The 20,528-nt window shown below is 43.2% G+C and overlaps 1 protein-coding gene across 3 annotated transcripts in view; it reads left to right on the forward strand.

Moving 5' to 3' along the window:
* The window catches only part of MPPED1 (metallophosphoesterase domain containing 1), an 885,706-nt gene extending 880,019 nt beyond the window's left edge, over positions 1-5,687 (forward strand). For all 3 annotated transcript variants that reach the window (XM_069628132.1, XM_069628130.1, XM_069628131.1), the window contains one exon: positions 5,272-5,687. In XM_069628132.1, the coding sequence (XP_069484233.1) occupies positions 5,272-5,390 (119 nt within the window). In that variant the 3' untranslated portion in view covers positions 5,391-5,687. The remainder of the gene's footprint in view (positions 1-5,271) is intronic.
* The last annotated feature ends 14,841 nt before the right edge of the window (positions 5,688-20,528 follow it).

Raw genomic sequence — 20,528 nt, forward strand, 5'->3', positions numbered from 1 at the left:
GCAAGTCTGTGGTTCACCAGGGCTAGAACATTAAATTCCAACAATAACTGTACATTTCTTTATTTTTTTATTTATTTGATTCAATTGATTTACAATTTTTACAAAATAAACGATCCATTGGTTTCTTCTCGATAAAATGATTTGATTTTTCCCTTTCATTACAGTCAGTTTCCAGTTCTTTTTCAATCCCTTTTACCCTGGATCCCCTCATATTATATGTAGATTTGACATCATTGTTTATTATACTGTTCATCCTGTTTTTTAAATATCTTTTGGAAAAATAAGACTATGGCTATCACAAAGGATGTCGTAGCTCTGTTCATCAATACCATCCACCAGTCTTCTTCACTGTATGACCGGAATTTTAAGAAGTGATGACCCAGAAAAGTCTTTCTCTCCTCGGTTAGCCCTGAGCAATAGAGCAGTAGGTGCTTCAGAGTTTCAACCTGATCAGGTTCTTTACTGAAGCAGCACTTGTTTTGGTGGGATTTCACCCTGATTGCAATTATCTCTTTGGTTGGTAGGAGGTTCAGGCGTATCCTCAAGAAGTTATCTCAAAATACTCTGTTGGGGAATTTTATCAAATAGCCTGAAGGCATGTTTAGCCGTCTGCATTTCAGTGGTAAGTGAGCAGTTGACTTATAGGTTGAAGCTATGGCCAGAGTGCAGATCTAATCATGCTCATTCAACTTCCTTTTTACCCTTGTGGGGTTTGATTCCAGGTCTGCTTCTGTGCATCCAATTTCTTCCAACTTAGATCTGCTTTTAGTCACCCAGTTATTCAACAGTTTGCTTGCCCCACCCAGCAGTTCATCATAGATGATCTGAAGAATTTTCGGTCGGGTTGGTAGGCTGATTCTCCTGAAAAGCGCTAATCTATTCCATTCTACCGTGGCTTGGGGAGAGCGAAGGTTCAATTCTCTACGTATGACCGCTATAGGAGTTGAGTTTGGGAGGGCTAAGACTCGCCTTCAAAACAGCCCCTCGAGTCTGAGCCAGATTTGTGTAGGTATTCCAGGCATCGCTTCTGCTCCGTAGGTCAATGAAGGGACTATGTTTACCTTGTAATAGTTTAAAGCCAGTAACAGTGAAAAGCGACCGAACTTCTTGTTCATGGCCTTAGCTTGACTAGCTGAATTCTTGGTTTTCTCGAGCAAGACATTTTGCATCGGGTTTCTGTTGTGCTGTTACTCAGTGTGACTCCCAAATATTTAAATTGTTTAACTTGCTCGGTTTTCGAATCCTCCAAAAACCATTTCAGTTTTTCGTTTCGGGTAACACAGGTTCCCCCGATGGTGGGGGGGGGGATCTAATCAATGGCTCAAAATGTTGCAGGTCAGAAAGATAAAAGTTAAATAAAGCTGGAGCAAGGGGGCAACCTTGCTTGACACCTCTCGCTGTAGTAATTGCAGATGATAGGGTGCCAGAGCGATTTAAACAGACTTTTATAGAGGTGTTAGAGTGGAGTGATATTAGCGGTTCTAAGATTGTCACCGGGCAGTCTCTCTCAATCATCTTGACCCACAAAACATCCCGGTTGACCTGGTCGAAGGCCTGGACCAGAACAACAAAGGCCATGAAAATCCTTGGTCTTCCCACTTGCACCATTCCCTTGAGAGTGCTCAGAAGGAGAATGTTTGCCGTTGTTCCAACTTTCTTTTCAAATCCGGTTTTAAAAGGGTCACTACAACCAGCTGTCTTTGTCCAACCCTGAAAACAGTCCAGTAGGAGCGAGCCGAAAACCTTCCCAATCACATCTAAAAGTGCGATTGGCCGATAGGTTCTTGGGTTTTCTTTTCTCTCTTTTTTAAAAATGGGAACCACTATTGATGTTTTCCAGAACCTGGGAATCGAACAAGTTTGTGTAGCTTGCTTTAAGACTTTGTAGATGAAAAGGGCCCATTCCTCTGGGTGTTCTTTCAAGATTGCATTGGTTATACCGCCAGGGCCAGGAGCCTGTGAAGTATTCAGCTTAAGTCGTTTCCTCAAAATTGTGCCGACATTTTACTGTGCATTTCATCATCTTAAATGGATGAATAGTTAAAGGTTCGGTATGAAGATGGCAAAACATGCTGCCAAAATGGAGACCTATCCTTGTTCAACATAAAGGTTGAGACATTTACATATAGTCACAACATATACCACATATATGTCAACACATTTTTGTGTGAAAGATATGTAGAAAATGTTTCAGTAAAAGACCAAAAACCTGGGCTCATTCGTCGGAAGGTGGAGGAGGTGGAAAAATAGCTTTTTAAAACATAGGATTGCAAAAATACAGCAGCTAAATACATGGATTCAGCTGTGTTCATGACAGGACACGTCTAGTTTGACCACTCCTCTGTACAACAGTACATCTACAGTATGAAAAATGAATTGTTTTATGTTTCAATAGTTACAAAATATTGCTTGCTCTTCCCTAAATGAAATTCTTCAGCAGCGATAAGCGGGTGCTGCCGCAGCAAAAGCTCCATCTTCTGTTCCTACTCTTCATCCATGTAATAATAACAATAATAAATAATAATATACATAATAAATAATAATATACACCTCACATTTCTTTTAAACTCAAAAATTCATTTTTTTCCAGGTAAAACAAGCTCAAGTGTGAAACCACCATGTTCTAAAAAAACAAATCACATATTTGATATTCTATTCCACTGCACCAAGTCAAGAATCCAATAGGTCAGAATGACAACCAAGACCACGATGTCAGAACATACTGAGTTATGGGTAGAGGCAAGTTTTCCTGTGGGTGGCGGGAGGGCAAAAATGCAGTTGACCTATTTTGTACATGTGGTGGGATGCAGGAACATAGCAGGCCCGGAAGTGGACACAGCAGGTCAGTAAGGTTGTAATAACGTACAAGAGCCTCTTCGTATTTATAATCAACATTTCACACAAACATAGTATTTCAGTGCAATATATCCCCCACTGAAAACAGGAAGAAGAGTTGGTAATGAAAGGCACACCTGCAAGAAGGAATGAGACCAAAGTACCTGGCGAGAAACAAACACTGAAAGGTTCATACTAACACTGTCGATATAACCTATTGAAAGAGTTAAAGTCGAGGGTACACGCGGTGGACGTTTTTCAGAGGGTAGACTCAGTTCCCCCCAGCTAAAATAGAAATATTGGATGCCCTCTTTGAATTTCTGAATTAAAGCCGACCTCAGCGATCAAACCACAGCCATCAGGTTTGTTGGCCGGACACTTTACCACTGCATTATATAACCTGATGAAAAAGAACACCTGAAGGTGAAATATCTCATTTCGGTACTGCAAGTCCCAAGGAAAACATTTGTATTGGTTCTTGGTGTTTAAAACATGCACACCTTTTAACGTTTTCAAAAACATTAGAAGAAAATATCCTGTGTGTGTGTGTGTTGACTTTATGAAGGGCAAATGCCATTCGTCCTGTTCAATTTGGGTGGTTATGCAAAGCCAATTTAATGAAATGTGCATATTTCACCTTGCTATGCTAATTTCTGGCGACGTCACATCCCATTGCATTTGTTGATGAGTCCCCCATTTTAATTTTTAGGGTTTGACCCCTGCCTATTAACTTAGAGGCGGAATAGTGAAGCTGCAAGCCACCGACAAGCAAGTACTTAAGATTACCTGTTGCTTTAAGGAATACTTCAAATGAATTTCTCCCTACTACAGGAGTGGTCGTTAGACTTAACGTATTATAATATACCTGCCACCGATCACCCTCCTAGGCCTACTAGCTTTGAGCTTGCAACAGGCACTGGACGTGCTCCTTCTGGTGATGTGCTTTCCCTCCTGATTGTGCCTTTACAGGAATTAAGGTGTACTGCTCAGGAAAGTGCGAATGAAAATGTTTCTGTCTTTTGTGCTCCCACCCCCCCCCCCACAATCCCCCTCCTGCTTCACCAATGTTTCTGCATCTCCCTCCTAATCCCAACACCCTACGCCTCCTTCTGGCTTCTCAATAATCTTAACTTCTGCAATAATTTCTCCGATAAAGTATCTTGTTCTCTTGGTTCCCCTTCTTCTCCATGTGTTTCACCTCTTCTGATCATGGTGTTTATGTGGTACACCTTTCCTTCCCTTCTGTGTATTCATTAATTGACCTATTGTAATGGGGGAGTATTGGCCAAATGATTAAAATCTGTTTCAGCCATTTTGAGGTCAGGTGGAACTAAAATGGATGCTACAAGACTCTGTGGTCTGCTTCCCTGCGTCTCTAGCTGGGATTACCTTTGGTGTTGGTGTGGCACATGATCTGCTGGATTTTGCAATTGTCTCTAGCCTTCTATGAGCAGAGGGGGTGAAGTGCCTCCAGGTTCACAAGGGACTCCACTGATAATGTTACCTGTCTTGTGACTATTATGTCTGATCCGAAAACCAGTGTGCTACAACTATTTTCTGTTTTGTAACCTTATTTTGTTTCACAGAGACCATGTGAGTTGGAGCAGCACCCTTAGTTGTGCGCTAAGGTCCCTTCTCACTTTCCATTAAATTCATAATGAATCTAAAATCTGGGTCCACTTCCCAAAAGGATGTGTAACCTCAGTATCAGACAACTCATTAGTTTCTTCATTAATAAAGCTAAAGTGTTCCATGTCTCTCTATTGATTAAAATGGAAATTCTCCAGGAAAACAATGCTTCCCAGAAATGATAATTTCACCAGAGCTAAGCAGCATTCTGACTTTCTAAAGGCTTGTCCCAATCAAGAAAATCTGTAGGGATGCTGCATGCTCTGCCACAAATACTCCTGTAAGCATTATTTGGTGCACAAGTTCATCCAGACAAAGTGTCAGTGTCGGGTCAAGAAATCCTTTACAACATGCTTACTTGAAATCAGGCTTGCTTCTCTGTTGCTATCTTCTCCCAAAATGTCCTCTATTTGGTACTGTAGTCCGTTCCCAGAAGATGGAAATGGTTGAAAGCGCAACCTCAGATGAAAATTGCGTTAATGGTGAAAATTAGTTTTAGGCATTTTCTCCTTTCTAACGACCACCATTTACCCATGGACTGGCATACTTATAGGCAACTGAAGCATATATTCAGGGCTCACATGGCACACACTGAATTGGGCAACCTTGATGCAGGGAAAGTCATACATAGTTCAGCCACGTCCTTTTCGATTTTAACAGCACCATTCAAAAGTAGTTTGGACGCTACCACCATGTAGCAGGAATAGAAATAAGTTGGTAATCAGGGCCAGAAAGAGAGGGAATGCATTGTCACTAAAAGGGCCAGTGCCAACATGAAGTTAATCTTTTCTATATTTTTCTTATCAGGTTATGGAGTAATGGCCGATGGAACAACTACCTATGTAAATTCATCAATATGCACTGTGAACTATCAACCAGTCAACCCGCCAATAGTTATTGACTTGCCAACGCCAAGGAGGACGTGAATTCATAAGAACTGGAATCACTTCCTTGTAGTGTCTTCTTTCTGTTACTACATCAAGTTATTATTTTCCAGTGAAACTGAAGATGGAAGGAACCAAGCCATGAAAATAAAAAGGATTAAGCGATGTAATTTTTTGCATAACAACTGCCCTAAATTAAAACTTTAAGGCATTCAGTACATTTTATTTCCACCCCATGCAGCGTTTACTTTTTTAACCTTCTCAAACACAAATTATTTGCCAATATTGCATCATTATTTCAATTTTTTCCAATAAAATGATAATTTATCAACACGTTAACATTTATGTTACATTTTTCCATTGCACAGTTGACAGAAAACACTTTTCTGTGGCACTAACTCATTGGCGAATGTCTGAATATTTTTGTATTGCAAGAATGAGGAGCCATTGCAGATTATAATATCACATTTCAAACACATATTTCCGTTAAGAAATCTATATGTATATTTGTGAAAGTGTGTTTGTATGTTCGGGGTTGGCTCCAGCCCCATAACGGTGGGTTGAAATTTTGGCCCCAGGTCAGCACATCAGTCTGGGGTGTACTGGCGATACTGAAATCTGACCAACCCCACCCATTTGCTCTGCACAGGGCGGGGTCCAGCCCTGTGCTATCAGTATATGCGATTTCAGGAGATTGCCGATTTTGCAATTTATTTTTCTCAGAAATAGGAAGTTAGGACACAAGATCGGCATACCTGTCTGGAGTGTACTGGCGATAGTGAAATTTGACCAACCCCACCCCCATTTGCCCTGCACATGGGTGGGGCAGGGTCCGGCCACGTGCTATCAGTATAGGCGATTGCGGTAGATTGCAGATTTTGCGATTTTTCCAAAATAGGAAGTTAGGACACAATATAATATACACAAGGCTATGGCAGACCCCCACATGCATGTCAGCTACAGACCCGGGCAACGCTGGGGGGTATGGCTAATATAAAATATACTCAGAAGTATATGTGATATAACAAAGAATATATATCTTATTGAAACATACATATGATGAAATGTGTGTATTGTATAAGGAGACAAGGATATTGTATGGTGAAATAGTGATGTGATGAGGGGATAATTACTATGTTAAATAGTGAAAAAATATACTAGCAATGAGAACATTATTTAATTATATGTACTCCCAGTGTGTCTGTGTGTGTGTATATATACGTCCTCTTCCTTCTCCATAGAGCTATTTTACCTACGTGGAGGAGATGTCATTTAAGGGGTTCATAGCAGTGGAAATTAAATACACACACACACGTGCACACATACATGCACACACACCACATTTTATCTCGGTGTGAAAACTGCTGTGCAGTGAATTTGTACTTAAAACATATTCTCTGTTGAGCTCACTGGTTAAAATGTACCCTTAAAAAAGACAACAGGCGCATACTTGTCAGCCCTGTAGACCTCTGATCAGGAATATGTAGACATGGCTGCATTCGAAATAATTATTTAGAAATTGAAGTAGATTGGAGAAATGGGTTTTTAGACAGAACATCAAATGCATCAAACAAATGTGCAAAACGAAGGCAACCCAAACAAGAAAAGGCAAGAAATGTTAGAAATACCATTTTGTTTGTTTCAATACATTGGCAGCCTTTGTAAAAGCAGAGAAATAATACACAACTCAATTTAAAGTCAGAAAAGGCAAATAGGCAGTGATAAATGTGGCCTACTTAACAAAGGAAAAGGCAATGAAAAAATTAAACTGACCACTACTTCTCTTAAAAAAACACAACTTGACTCTTCCGGGTCCAAAGTTACAACGAGCTGGAGGAAGCTGAGTGAAGCAGTTAAAGGCATGGTCTAGTAAAAAATGTTATTGTCCCTACGGGTCGGCCATGGATTTTTAAGCCTAAGTGGCTCGATTTTAGAAAACTTTCCTATGGACCTTACCCGAGTTTTCGTCCATTGAACGCACGCGAAAACAAGCACTAGGGAGCCGCCATTTTCTGATAATCCTATCTTTTCCCCGATCGCCCTGGCTGACCTGATTTTGCGGCACTAAATCAATTCCCCCGCCCATGAGCCTGACATTATCAAAACATTCATATTCCCCGCCTCTCCCCGTGACGTTACTGTGCTGCGTAGGCAAACGCGCCCAGTCGTCTTCTGCGCGACTCCACACAGAACCCAGAAACCAACACAGATCAACTCACAACACAGCGCGCCACAATTCGGAATATGAAACTGTACTTTAAAATGAAACAGCAACACAGTACTTTTGGTAAAGTACATTTATTTGACATTAAATGTTTAGAGAATATTCAGCAATTGACATATGAACTCCGGAAGCCATTTATTTTCTTTTATCTGTATCCGCAATAACTGTTGCGTTTCATCTTGAGTCACGCGCTGTTCCTTTATGGTACACAGGGTGTTCATTTTCGTAAAAAGAATCACTTTAGAAGTAGGGTGAACCGCAAGGCTGTTGCATCAAGTAGGCACTAGGCCAGCGTAAAGGTTGATATGTTGCTTCTAGCCACTAGTACAGCGTAGGGGCATGTGGGCCCTTGGCGATCGTCCCATAATATGGTGATCGTGCTCCAGTTGTTGACACAAAGCTGCAGGTGTTTGCTGAAGAATCCAACCGCCGGTGTCTCAAACAGGTGGCAGTGGCAGAAAGGGATCAAATACCTGTTATGAAAACAAAAAAATGATAATTAGTCTCGCTAGCCAAACTTCATTAATATTACTCATTTTATTTATTACGGCCGATCAGAAACTATTTGCTTGCATGGATAGTTCAATGGAGTATGTTCGGCTCTAAAATCAATGCGAAAAGTAACGAAATAAATCGAGGCCAACACACAATGATAAATGACAGTTAAGTCTACATGCGTGAGGAATGATATGATATATGATATGGCATTTGTAACGCGCCTATACTCAAGTGTTTCTAGGCGTGACGAGGCAGGTGAGGAACAAGGGCAGACAGACAACGATCTTACTAGGCCAGGTGTCTTTCTGATCGCGCATGGGGAAGGGCTGTACATGGTTAGTTGAATACAAATTAAATAATAGGGCCAGCTGGTGGCAAGTGCAAGGTAAATGACGGGAGAAGTGGCTGAAGGATACAGAGACAGTCCCGTAGTGCAGGGAAAAGTGGCTGTGCCAAGGACCGAGATCGGTGAGACCAGTGGACCTGCATGCCCATGTGCCCACTACGAACAGTTTTACTTGCTTTTCCTAGCTCTTCATTCATTCATTTGTTCATGCATCCATTCATTAAATCTTCATTCCGGTATAAAAGCGTGTAAAGATTTACTTACATTATATTTGAAATTTCCATTGTGTCTCTTCGTAATGCAGTCTGTAAAACGGACTGTGCTCTTGACAATGATTTTTCGTATACTGACCTAAAACTGAAACTCGGTCTAGTTTCTGAATTTTCTGCCTTATCGTCTCTTACGTTATTGCGCACTCCCTTCAAATGTAGTTCTTTCGGCATGGTCCCTGTCTCAAGGTCAAAAAACAATAGACCCTCATACTTCCAGTGCGACTTGTGGGCCTCATCTGGGCGCTGTCCTTCGCATTCTTTATTTGCAACATCACGTAGTATAGGCATCTGTGAGAACTTGAAGTTTAGAATCCGTCTATGTAGTGCGCCTCAATGTGCAAATGCGAACTGGCTTCTCTCCCAAATGCCACGGGCCGCTTGGCTGGCGCGTTCTAAGTGCCCCAATTTTGTTCCCGTTGTCTGCGAGCTTTGCAGCCCAAATTGAGACATTTAATTTTTGGCGGAAGGTCAGGGAAAGTATAAAGTACCACAGGAGTTGAGTTAAAAGTGAGATTTATTGTTTGTTTGTTTTATTATTTGCAATACGCAAGCCTCCACTCCGTTAACAGTGCACAGCATTTACAGTTACATGAGATGAGACATGAGAAAAATATATACATACACATATATGAGGTGAATAGAGAGAATTCAAAGATGACACCCATCTTGTTCGCCACCCATGATGGTGAAGGTAGGGATTAGGGTTACAGGTACACTGTACAATAACATTTATTTACAAAAAGACAATCGTATTGCAATTATTTAAACCGGGAATTGTACTTCACAATCAGCTGTGCTTCGGGTGGGCATGGCACAGTCGCAATGTTCGGTGGCAATGGATCACTGCTCTGCACAGAAACGTCCAAAATTCAATATCTGTGCTTCTCTAACACAGCAACAATAAGGCCTTTCACAAAGTCGAACTGCATTTCATCATAGACTGGTTTGATCACCCATTGCTTACTTCGTTTTGAAAACACCTTAGTGTAGCGAGGCATCCTTACTTTACCCCTAGTCCTAGATTGTTCACGTCCGACATTGCTGTTATGGGCCAAGACCGCTAGTAGAGTGCGATGTTTCATGCCCCGAAAGCTAAAATGCAAGCGCTTTGGCCTGTACTTTAGGCACATATTGTGGAACACCTCAAAATCTCCTGTGTGACAGAATTCTGTCAGTCCTCTCAAATCTCTTGATAGAGTTTTGTGGAAAACAATCTTCTCAATGGCTTTGTGTGTCGGTGAAGATGGAATCAACCACTTCTTCTTCCGTGCCTCCTCTGGGGACAAAGGGCCATGTTCACATTGGTGGAAATGTTCATTTGCTGTCCAGCGGTGAACGTTGGTACAGTGGTGCATCAGTGACCGCCATTTTTCAAATAGTATTTCCACTGACCCCTCACAAGTTTTTGAGCTCCACCAAAGATGGTTGGTGATAGAATGTGACCACTGCAAAATACTTTCAAAACCTTTTTTTTTACCTGCAGCCGAGATTTTCTTGATGATTGATTTAGCAAGATGCCATACGTCAAATTGATGTTTAATATGTGGGAACTGCTCTCTCATTGTCTTGGCAATTGAAACGTGTCTATCCGTGGCTATGAGGTCTATGTGCATTCCCCTCGATTGTAGATATTCCACTGATTTTATAAAACCTAGTTTCTCCATGGCCACTCAGGATGTACATTGTGTTACCTGCACGACCACCGAACTCACAATTTTCTTACTATCCATGTCCTGAAAGTGGTAGGTGCAGTACTTGGCAGAAAATCCAGGGCTGTCGCACTGTCCATCGCCGGCTAGCCTGAATCGTTTGCCTTCGATTGTACTTGCTAGAGACAATTGTTCAATTTTCCAAGCATCACTAATGGCAGGAAACAGATAATCACGTTGGTATGTGTAGTACAGCGCTTTAGAAATGAAATGGAGTCCCACAAACTGAAAGAAAGCCTCTAACTTTCTAAAACTGGAGCCACTAAAAAGTGATGCAGCTGCACACAGTAGATTGCCTGCTGGCAGTTTCCCCAGCATCGGTTGTGCAGACCATGAGAACCTATGATTTAATCTACAGGCGGCATTTATTTTGACGTTACTGCCTTTTATTTGACGAGTCACATTAATCAATGGCTTCCCACATACTTTCCCTCTAATGGAATGCATACATTTCAGCATACTTATAATTTCCATCAAACAACTGTCGAATACAATGTTGCTCTCTTTCATTAGACTGTCATCCTGCGTCAACGTTGTTTCGGCCTTTGACGTTGTGGAGATTTCAACACATTGGTAAGTAATATCGCTGATATCAAGTTCTGATGCGTCTATGGATGCTGCGCCTGGTTCATTCTCTGACATTTCAACATCTATTACTTCGACATTGATGGGAGAACACAACAATGTTGACAGGTTTTTTGGTGGCAAATTTTTGGCGGGTGTAGATTGTGTAAATTGACCTGCAACTACTTCAGAGCTATCTTCAATACATTCAATAACATCTTCTTGTGGTGGTGCGGTCGCACTGTAACTATGGTCCAATGCAACTTTGCTGTAGTCTCCAAACACAATTAATTCATGTTCTGGCCATTGGACATGAGCATCTCGAGCCTGAACACGCCTCGCCTCAATTAATAGTTCCTCCATAGTGTACACGGTCTGGCAAGCCACATCTCTCATTCGCTTCACTGTCTATGTGTGTATAGTTCTGACACCCACGGGTAACTGGAGGAGAGATTGGAAAAGGGATGTTCAGTTTAAACACAAGATGGAGTGTAGTAGAATTGACTGGAAAAAAACATAAAATAGTCCCCAGCACAAACATTTTTTTAAAGTTATGAACTGTTTGTAACTAACCTTTTTTTGTTTTTTTTTCTTTGCAACTTTTTTGACTGGACCTTTAACATCTGCACGCTGTAGCTCCGATTCGTTTCCGCATGTCCTCCCTTCCTCTTGCGCTGCAACGACTATATTTTCTGTATCCGCATAGACAGCACGGAATGAGGCTCCATCGTCTCCCTGAAACATAGTACTTTCATTACTATGTATCAAAATATTGTTAGCATAAAACACACGCGAGGACGAACACACAGGTACATCTCAATAGCCAAATACGATTTAAACATTGTGTGCAACAATCAAACGACAAGTATTCGACCAGTGATGATCTATTTCGATGGAACTGTAAGTATCCATACTTCTGGCTCTGCATGGACTGCCATGAATGGTTGTATTGGAGAGGAGGCATCCGCATCTCCCTGAAACACAGTACTTGCATTAGTATGCTTTTCAATATTGGAAACACAACACACACTTGGGGTCGACGGCACAGGTACATATAAAGAGATAACCGCAAATGATGCATTGTCCAAAAGAATCAAGGAAAATCCAAATATGATCACATTTCATCGACTTATTTCAACGATTCCTTTACATCTGCATCATCTAAATGAGATGTTGTGATTGTGGTGGAAGCTCCGTCGTCTCCCTGAAACACAGTACTTGGATTAGTATGGTTTTCAATATTGGAAACATAACACACACTTGGGGTCGAACGCACAGGTACATATAAAGAGATAACCGCGAAAGATGCATTGTCCAAAAGAATCAAGGAAAATCCAAATATGATCACATTTCATCGACTTATTTCAACGATTCCTTTACATCTGCATCATCTAAATGAGATGTTGTGATTGTGGTAGAAGCTTCGTCGTCTCCCTGAAACACAGCACTTGCGTTAATAGGGAAGAAAGTATAGCAAATGGAATCACGTTATATGATCACGCATGATGGAGCTGTCATTATCCATACCTCCTGCTGCTGAAGAATATCTATGGATGTTGCAAATGTAGTGCGCACTTCCTAAAGCTGTTGCGCCGATTCGTATACTTGAATGTCAGGCTCTGCATCAAGTGCAGGGGTTGACGCTCCATCAACTGCCTGAAACATAGTACTTGCATTAGTGAGGATTACAATTGTGAAAACATAACACACACCTGGGGTCGACAGCACAGGTACATATCAACGGCTAACCACGAATGAAACATTGTGTAGAACAATCAAACGACAAGAATTCCAGCTCTGATGATGACGCTCGATGGAGCTGTCAGTATCCATACCTTCTGATGTTGAAAAACATCTAGAAATGTTGTAGATGTGGCGGACGCTTCAGCATCTCCCTGAAAGACAGTACTTGCATTAGTATGGATAACACTAATTATAACTGAAAAAAAACACCAGTGGACGATAACTAAGGTGTATATCAATTGGAAAGCAGTAAGCAAACATTCGGTAAAATAATTACACGATAGAATAAAACTATTACTTGACATGCATAAAACAAGTATGTAGCGGATTAGCCTAGTAAGATTACCTGATACGCGCTAGAAGTGGTTGATAACTGCGACCACGTCAAGGATGTAGAATGTTCTTGCTTCAGATTCAAGGGATAGTCAAGAAGTTGTAAAGGTCAATTAATGATTGATAATGAAATGCCAATATTAAAAATAGCCATGTAAGGCGACAGAATACTTGGAAAATGCTCAATACAGCACAGTTCCATGTTCCCATATATATATACATTGCGTTTGTGGGTTATGAAATGGAAAAAGAATATATTGGTAAATGTCATTATTCAAAAAACTATACACTCATATCAATATCGAAATTATTACAAGGGATAGAACACCTACAATATCAATTAATCCGTTCGGATACCTACACACTACCGCAAGGCCTAAAGCTATATCCTGACACTTGACTCACCGGTGGCGGAATGTGGACGAATAGAGTGGGAATAGCGTTTTCGAGCAATTTCCGTGTCGTTCGCCGTTTATTCTTCTTTGTTACCCAAGATGTTGTGTACATGTCCAAGGAAAAGTGCCGGCTGCAGATGCGGTATCGATCACCCCTCTTGTCCTCTAAGACTTGTTGGACTCTACTTTCCAGCTCATCCAGTGGATATCCGCAATGTCTGACCCATTCTCTTATTCGATCAACAGTTTTCAGGAATACATGCATTGTAGTTCCTTCAGATTTCGCATGGGTCTTCGAAGGGCAACCGCTAATCGAACAGGCAGGCATTGTTGAAGAATCTGAAAAGTAAATATCGACATTATTATACAATCTTCAATAGTAAAGATTTGATACAAAAGTAAATGAATCATACAATGATCAATGCAAGGTTTGTTTTGGTCGCAGGAACTATACCAGTTCATTATGTGCTGCTTAGTATTTGCATAAGTTGCAGAAATGTATAATTGATGTGACTGAAATCTGAACATGTGACTCGTCCCTTGGATGTTCTGTCTTGCACGAGAAGGAAACATGCTAACATTATTGACTGGACCCCCGAAGGATGCAATTCAATCACAATAGTCACAGATGAAAATAAATAGATCTATTGATAGCATAGCAATGGAAACGCAAGTCAATACCAATGAGACCAATGAACATAGCACTATTGTGTACTCTACTCGAAAATAGATAGAAATTTAAAAATCTGTGAAATATGACCAGGATACATGGCCTTACCTTGACCAACAAACAGTTGGTTTCAGCAAGCAGAGCAGTATGTTGCGGGAGAATAGGTGGATGGCCACAGGTAGCACACTGATGGGTATGCTCGAAGCGGTCACAGAAGTTCACAGATAGCACGACGACAAGCAGATTAGCATAGATCTCAGTGGTTCCCAGGTCGCACGTTCAAGAGTTGACTTGCAAAGCACAAAGATGTTCTCATGAGACATATCGAGTGGTTTTTAAAGTATTAGAAACTGGGGTGTGTTTGTGAATGAATGACGTATGTATGTCGTGGTATTAGGGGGGCGGCCTGCTTGAAGGGGAGGCCTGCCTGGAGACACGGGGTCTGAGGAGGCCATGTGACCGATGGCCCCTTGGCGTGGGACACCTTTTGAAGTGTACATGCAGTTTGGCACCTTGGCCTTTCGCGCCCCTGACAGCCCCCATGCCAGCGCTCATCCCCGGGTGTGAACCGCCTTTGATACAAGGGGGTGGGATGGATGGGCCTGGGGCGTGCAGATAAGGCACAGGAAGACTGCTGAATGGAGACACACTTATGTGGATTGCAGGGGGGCGGCCTGCCTCAGGGGAGGCCTGCCTGGAGACACGGGGTCTGAGGAGGCCATGTGACCGATGGCCCCTTGGCATGGGACACCTTTTGAAGTGTACATGCAGTTTGGCACCTTGGCCTTTCGCGCCCCTGACAGCCCCCCATGCCAGCGCGCATCCACCAGCGCGAACCGCCTTTGATAGAGGGGGGTGGGATGGATGGGCCTGGGGCGTGCAGATAAGGCACAGGAAGACTGCTGAATGGAGACACACTTATGTGGATTGCAGGGGGGCGGCCTGCCTCAGGGGAGGCCTGCCTGGAGACACGGGGTCTGAGGAGGCCATGTGACCGATGGCCCCTTGGCGTGGGACACCTTTTGAAGTGTACATGTAGTTTGGCACCTTGGCCGTTCGCGCCCGTCACAGCCCCCCATGCCAGCGCGCATCAGTATATCGTTGCTTATCATTAACAAATGCCACATACCGGAGATTCTTGTGAGCACAGACCCACACTTCAACCGGTGTATTATAGTGGTCAAGACTGTATAATCCAATGGTAAATGTTAGTATAGATATATGTGTGACTTTTATAGAGACATAACCTACTGAAAGACTTTGAACAAGTTTGTTTTAGTGCATACATTATCGAGAATATGTTATGTTAGCTTAGATAGATAGTGACCACCTTGCTTCACAGCAACCAGACCTTCACCCATTCGGAGCACAGATGTCTGACGTCCATCCTTGAATGGAGACACACTTGATTCATTTAAAAAATCGAGACAACCGTTGTTAAAATATATGTGGTGTTTTATTTTGTATCTTATTTTCATGACACAAAAATACAAGAATTTAAAGATTATACAAGTCAGGTTGCAGCACAGCGAGAGAAAATCCCCTGTACTGACCGCTGTCACTCGGGAACGTTTCTCTAATGGCACGAAAGGCACAGGTGGGTATCACTCTTCGAACGCAGTGTCCAAGCATCCCGTGAAGCCACCATGTAAAGGAACGATAGGCCACCAGCCTGTACCACCTGTGAAAAGGAATGAAACAAACTGTTTTTAAATTACCAAGATAAGTTTAATAAACGTTTGTTGTCAATGGCAATTCTTGTAACTAATGGCATTTTACACGGACAAATGCTATCTAGACAATGCACACTATTCAACGACTTACATGCGTTACAATGATATGTAGATGTCATTTTGGATATAGTAGAAGACCATGAAATAGGAGTGGCATGACAAGCAGAGTATACTTACTCGTTACTCGGATTACGAGGACGAACAGTTGCTCGAAGTTCGTGCATAAGCACCATCATTATTCTCAACATGGCCCGTGTGAGGCAGGCTGCCCTGAAGTCTGGCAGCTCGGTGATGCATTGCGGTCGTGGCTCGACTTCCGAAATGTAGGCCAGGCATCCCGAGTTTTCTCGGCAGCAGCAGTTCTCGTCCTCAGTTGGCATTAGCTTGCACCGATTGCATGTGCACCAGGTGGAGACGCCGTCCATTCGACTAGGCCCAGGCTCTTCATCTGTTGATTCGTCATGCCAACTGCCGTCCGAATCCCCATCGTTTTCGCGTGCTTCCCTTTCCAGTAGTTCCTCCTCGGTATACTCGGGCTCGTACATGTAGGGCATTATTGTAGCCATTGTGTGTTAAAAAAACTAAAATAATTTATAGCGGTGGTACTGGTATCTGTTCACACGGGCTACAAGCGGCGAAGGTAGCTGACCAGAGCACTGAAACGAGTCACAGAATACTGAAAGTAACACAGAGAGAGGAATGGAATCGAAAATCGGCTGCTGTGTGTTGTGAAACGGTCTGTTTATACTTATTGAGGAGAGAGGCGTCCTGCCATTTGCATGGCGACACGTCATTAGCTGAAGCGCAGCGAATGTTGACACGATACATGCTTTGGCGTTGGGAAATGGGCGGTACGAGTCTGCTGATGACAGGCTCAGGGGCGGGGGAATTGATTTAGTGCCGCAAAAGCAGGTCAGCCAGGGCGATCGGGGAAAAGATAGGATTATCAGAAAATGGCGGCTCCCTGGTGCTTGTTTTCGCGTGCGTTCAATGGACGAAAACTCGGGTAAGGTCCATAGGAAAGTTTTCTAAAATCGAGCCACTTAGGCTTAAAAAAACATGGCTGACCCGTAGGGACAATAACATTTTTTACTAGACCATGCCTTTAAGGGTCCCAGATGGGACAAAGCATGGCAAAATGCAAAAACAGTTTCATTCTGTGCTGTATGTAGTTCAGTCAGTAAAAACATGTATTTGGTTTCAGTCAGCAGAATGTGTACGTGTTCACTCTAGGGTAAAAAAACTTCAATTAAAAAAAAGGTCTTTCAGTTCCCAGAATGTCAATTTCAGTACAGGTTATATGCAAATTGTATAATGTTACATACAGATTTCAGTATTTAGGACATTGTCTTCATCAAATGATACACAATTTAATATAAATAATATTGTTTCGAGTGGATTGTGTCCTCCAACGTATTCCTCATCTTAGATGTATTCCATCCAGCTTTGCTGCTCTTCGGAAATTTTTTCGGCAGAGGGCGCCGTGCGTCGATGTCATCGAGTCGATGGTCCCTCGAAGGCCTCCGTCGAGGGTGACGTCATCGGGTGTATAAGTAGCACGCATGGCGTCCGTTGGCCTCAGTTCCGTTTTCCGCAGTATACGTTGCTTCGGACATGCCTCGAGTTCTGTGAAGAATAGTATATAATAAACTAAATATGTCCTCGTGATCGACACCGACCCCGAGATCGGGATTCAAAAATTGCAAGTCGTGCGGCTCAAACATGTCGATCACGGACCCGCACCAAGAGTGTTTGTGGTGCCTCGGAGAAAGTCACAACATGGAGGCCTGTCTGAAGTGTCAGGCGATGACAGGGAAGGCCTTGGTAGAAAGGAGAGGAAAGCTACAGGTAGGTCCGAAAACCGATCGTAAAGCCTCTAGCGTCGAGTCGAGATCCTGTGAGGAGAAATCTCCTCGATTTGAAAGGCATCGATCTAGGTCCTGAAGGGATTCCCATCGCTCGTCGTCTTCGTCAAAAAAATCAAAGAAACGACGCCACAAGTCTCCCTCCACCTCGTCGTCAGACGAGTCTCCGAAAAGGATGAAATGCCCCACGAAACATTCATCTTCCGAAGAGTGGGAAGCATTCAGGGTCAAAATGATGGAGGTGTTTGAGAAAGCGAAGCCTCGGTCCGAGCCTTCTTCGGAAGCCAGCCGGGAGCATCATCGCTCCGACACTCGCGCGCCCTCGAGCCTGGGTGATCGAAAAAGGAAGGATAGGGAACCTTCTAGGACGCCGAGCGAAAAACGCTCGACTCGAGTCGACCGTTCGAGGTCACCGATGCCGTCCGAGACCCATCACACCTCGAAGGGAAAATCTTTGAAGTCCGCATCAACACCCTCGAAGCAGATCCTGTCGACGACCACAATGTCGTCGACGCCCTTATCGACGTTGACGCCGAAACCATGGCCAGAGATCACAGTAGTGACGGATGCCTCACTCATGCGGTGGGGAGCTCATGCCAACGATTTGACAATCAACGGTCGTTGGTCTCCATCGGAGTCCAAACTACACATCAACCTTTTAGACCTGAGGGCAATCAGACTGGCGCTGAAGGCCTTCCTGCCATCTGTCAGGGGAAAGAATATCCTGATAATGACGGACAACACAGTAGCCATGCATTACCTAAACAAAAGAGGAGGTGTGGGGTCACTACATCTGTGCAGAGAGGCAATGCAGCTCTGGTATTGGGCAATTCAGGAGGGAATCTCTTTAACAGCAATTCATCTAGCCAGGGAAGAGAATATGACGGCAGATGTTCTGAGCAGGCAGAGCACGGTGTCCCACAAATGGGAACTGGCTCAGGAAGTCATTGAAGAGATCTTCGCCCTTTGGGGAACCCCTCAAGTAGACCTATTTGCAACCGGTATCAACCGAAAATGCAAAAGGTATTGCTCAAGGGAATTTCCCCCGAGAGGAGCCCTGGGGGACGCGTTCGTGGTGGAGTGGAATTTCCCACTATTGTATGCGTTCCCTCCAATTCCTGTCATTCCTCAGGTTATCAGAAGGCTGAGACGCTTCGGGAGCTGCATGATCCTAATTGCCCCGGATTGGGCCAGGAGAACGTGGTACCCGGACCTTCTAGACATGTCCATCTGTCCTCCAGTACGTCTTCCTCAGAGAGAGAACCATCTCTCTCAAATGGAGGGTCAGGTTCTCCATCCAGAGGTCAAAACTCTCAACCTTCAAGCTTGGTATTTGAAAGGCTGAGATACAGGGATTGGAACCTTCCAGATGATGTTATGGAGGTGTTGCTTTTGGCAAGAAGGCCAGCAACAAAGTCTCTATACCATTGCCGTTGGAAAAAGTTTTGCAACTGGTACAGAGAAAAGAATGTCGATCCTTTTCTATGTTCTATTCCGGAAGTACTATCTTTCCTTCTGACCATAGCACATAGAGGTCTGAATATTGGAACAATAAAAGGTTACCTTGCAGCGCTTTCCATTTTCAAGCGCTCGTCGGAAGAATGCTCCGACTTCAAAAATCCTTTGATAATACAATTCTTAAAAGGACTCACTAATGTGTTTCCTCCTCACCCATTTCAAGCACCGATTTGGGATCTCAATTTAGTCCTAAAATTCTTGATGTGTGCTCCTTTTGAGCCTATGAACACGTGTCCATTAAGATTACTAACATGGAAAACTGCCTTCTTAGTTGCTTTAACATCAGCAAGAAGAGTGAGTGAATTGCAGGCACTGTCTTCTGGGCCACCCTATACTGTGTTCCATAAGGACAGAGTTGTGTTGAGGGTAAAACCATCATTTTTACCGAAAGTAATATCTGATTTTCATTTAAGTCAGAAAATTGTCTTACCCGCATTCTATCCTCCACCCCATCCTTCTAAGGAGGAGGAAAGATTACACAGGTTGGATCCAAAAAGAGCTTTAAGCTTTTACATCTCTAGAATTTCCAGACTTAGAGTGGACAACCAGCTGTTTATAGGTTACACAGGCAGGAAACTGGGTCAATCAGTGACAAAACAGACAATTTCACGCTGGATCATGCTTTGCATTTCAGAATGCTACAGAGTAGCACAAAAAGACCCACCAGAAGGGTTAAGGGCTCATTCCACCAGAGGCATCGCCTCTTCGACAGCCCTTCAAAGAGTTGTTCCAATAAGATCCATTTGCGAGGCAGCAACTTGGTCTTCGCTACACAACTTTTCAAAATTCTATAACCTGGATGCTTTCCAGTCTAAGGAGCTGACTTTTGGAAAAGCAGTGCTCTATTCCACCATCTAAGGGCATTGAAAAAAATCTAACCCCTCCTCCAGAGAAATTATACAAATACTGCTTTGGCAGTCTATCTAAGATGAGGAATATGTTGGAGGACACAATCCACTCGAAGAACAAGTTACTTGCCAACTCAACTGGTAACGTTCTTTCGATTGGATGTTCCTCCAACGTATTCCTCATCGCCCTCCCAGCCTACCCCTCTGTAGATTTTTCCGGGTTATTGCCATCTCAAATCTCGCAAGGCTGATACCTGTCTGCCGGCACAATCTACACAGTACACAATCAAAGATAAAAAGGGGAAAAATAGAACTGAGGCCAACGGGCGCCGCGCGTACTACTTATACACTCGATGACGTCACCTTCGACGGAGGCCTTCGAGGGACCATCGACTCGACGACATCGATGCACGGTGCCCTCTGCCGAAAAAAATTCCGAAGAGCAGCAAAGCTGGATGGAAT

The sequence above is a fragment of the Ambystoma mexicanum genome, chromosome 12 (genome assembly GCF_040938575.1).
Source record: "Ambystoma mexicanum isolate Mex_15411 chromosome 12, UKY_AmexF1_1, whole genome shotgun sequence".
Lineage (NCBI taxonomy): Eukaryota > Metazoa > Chordata > Amphibia > Caudata > Ambystomatidae > Ambystoma > Ambystoma mexicanum.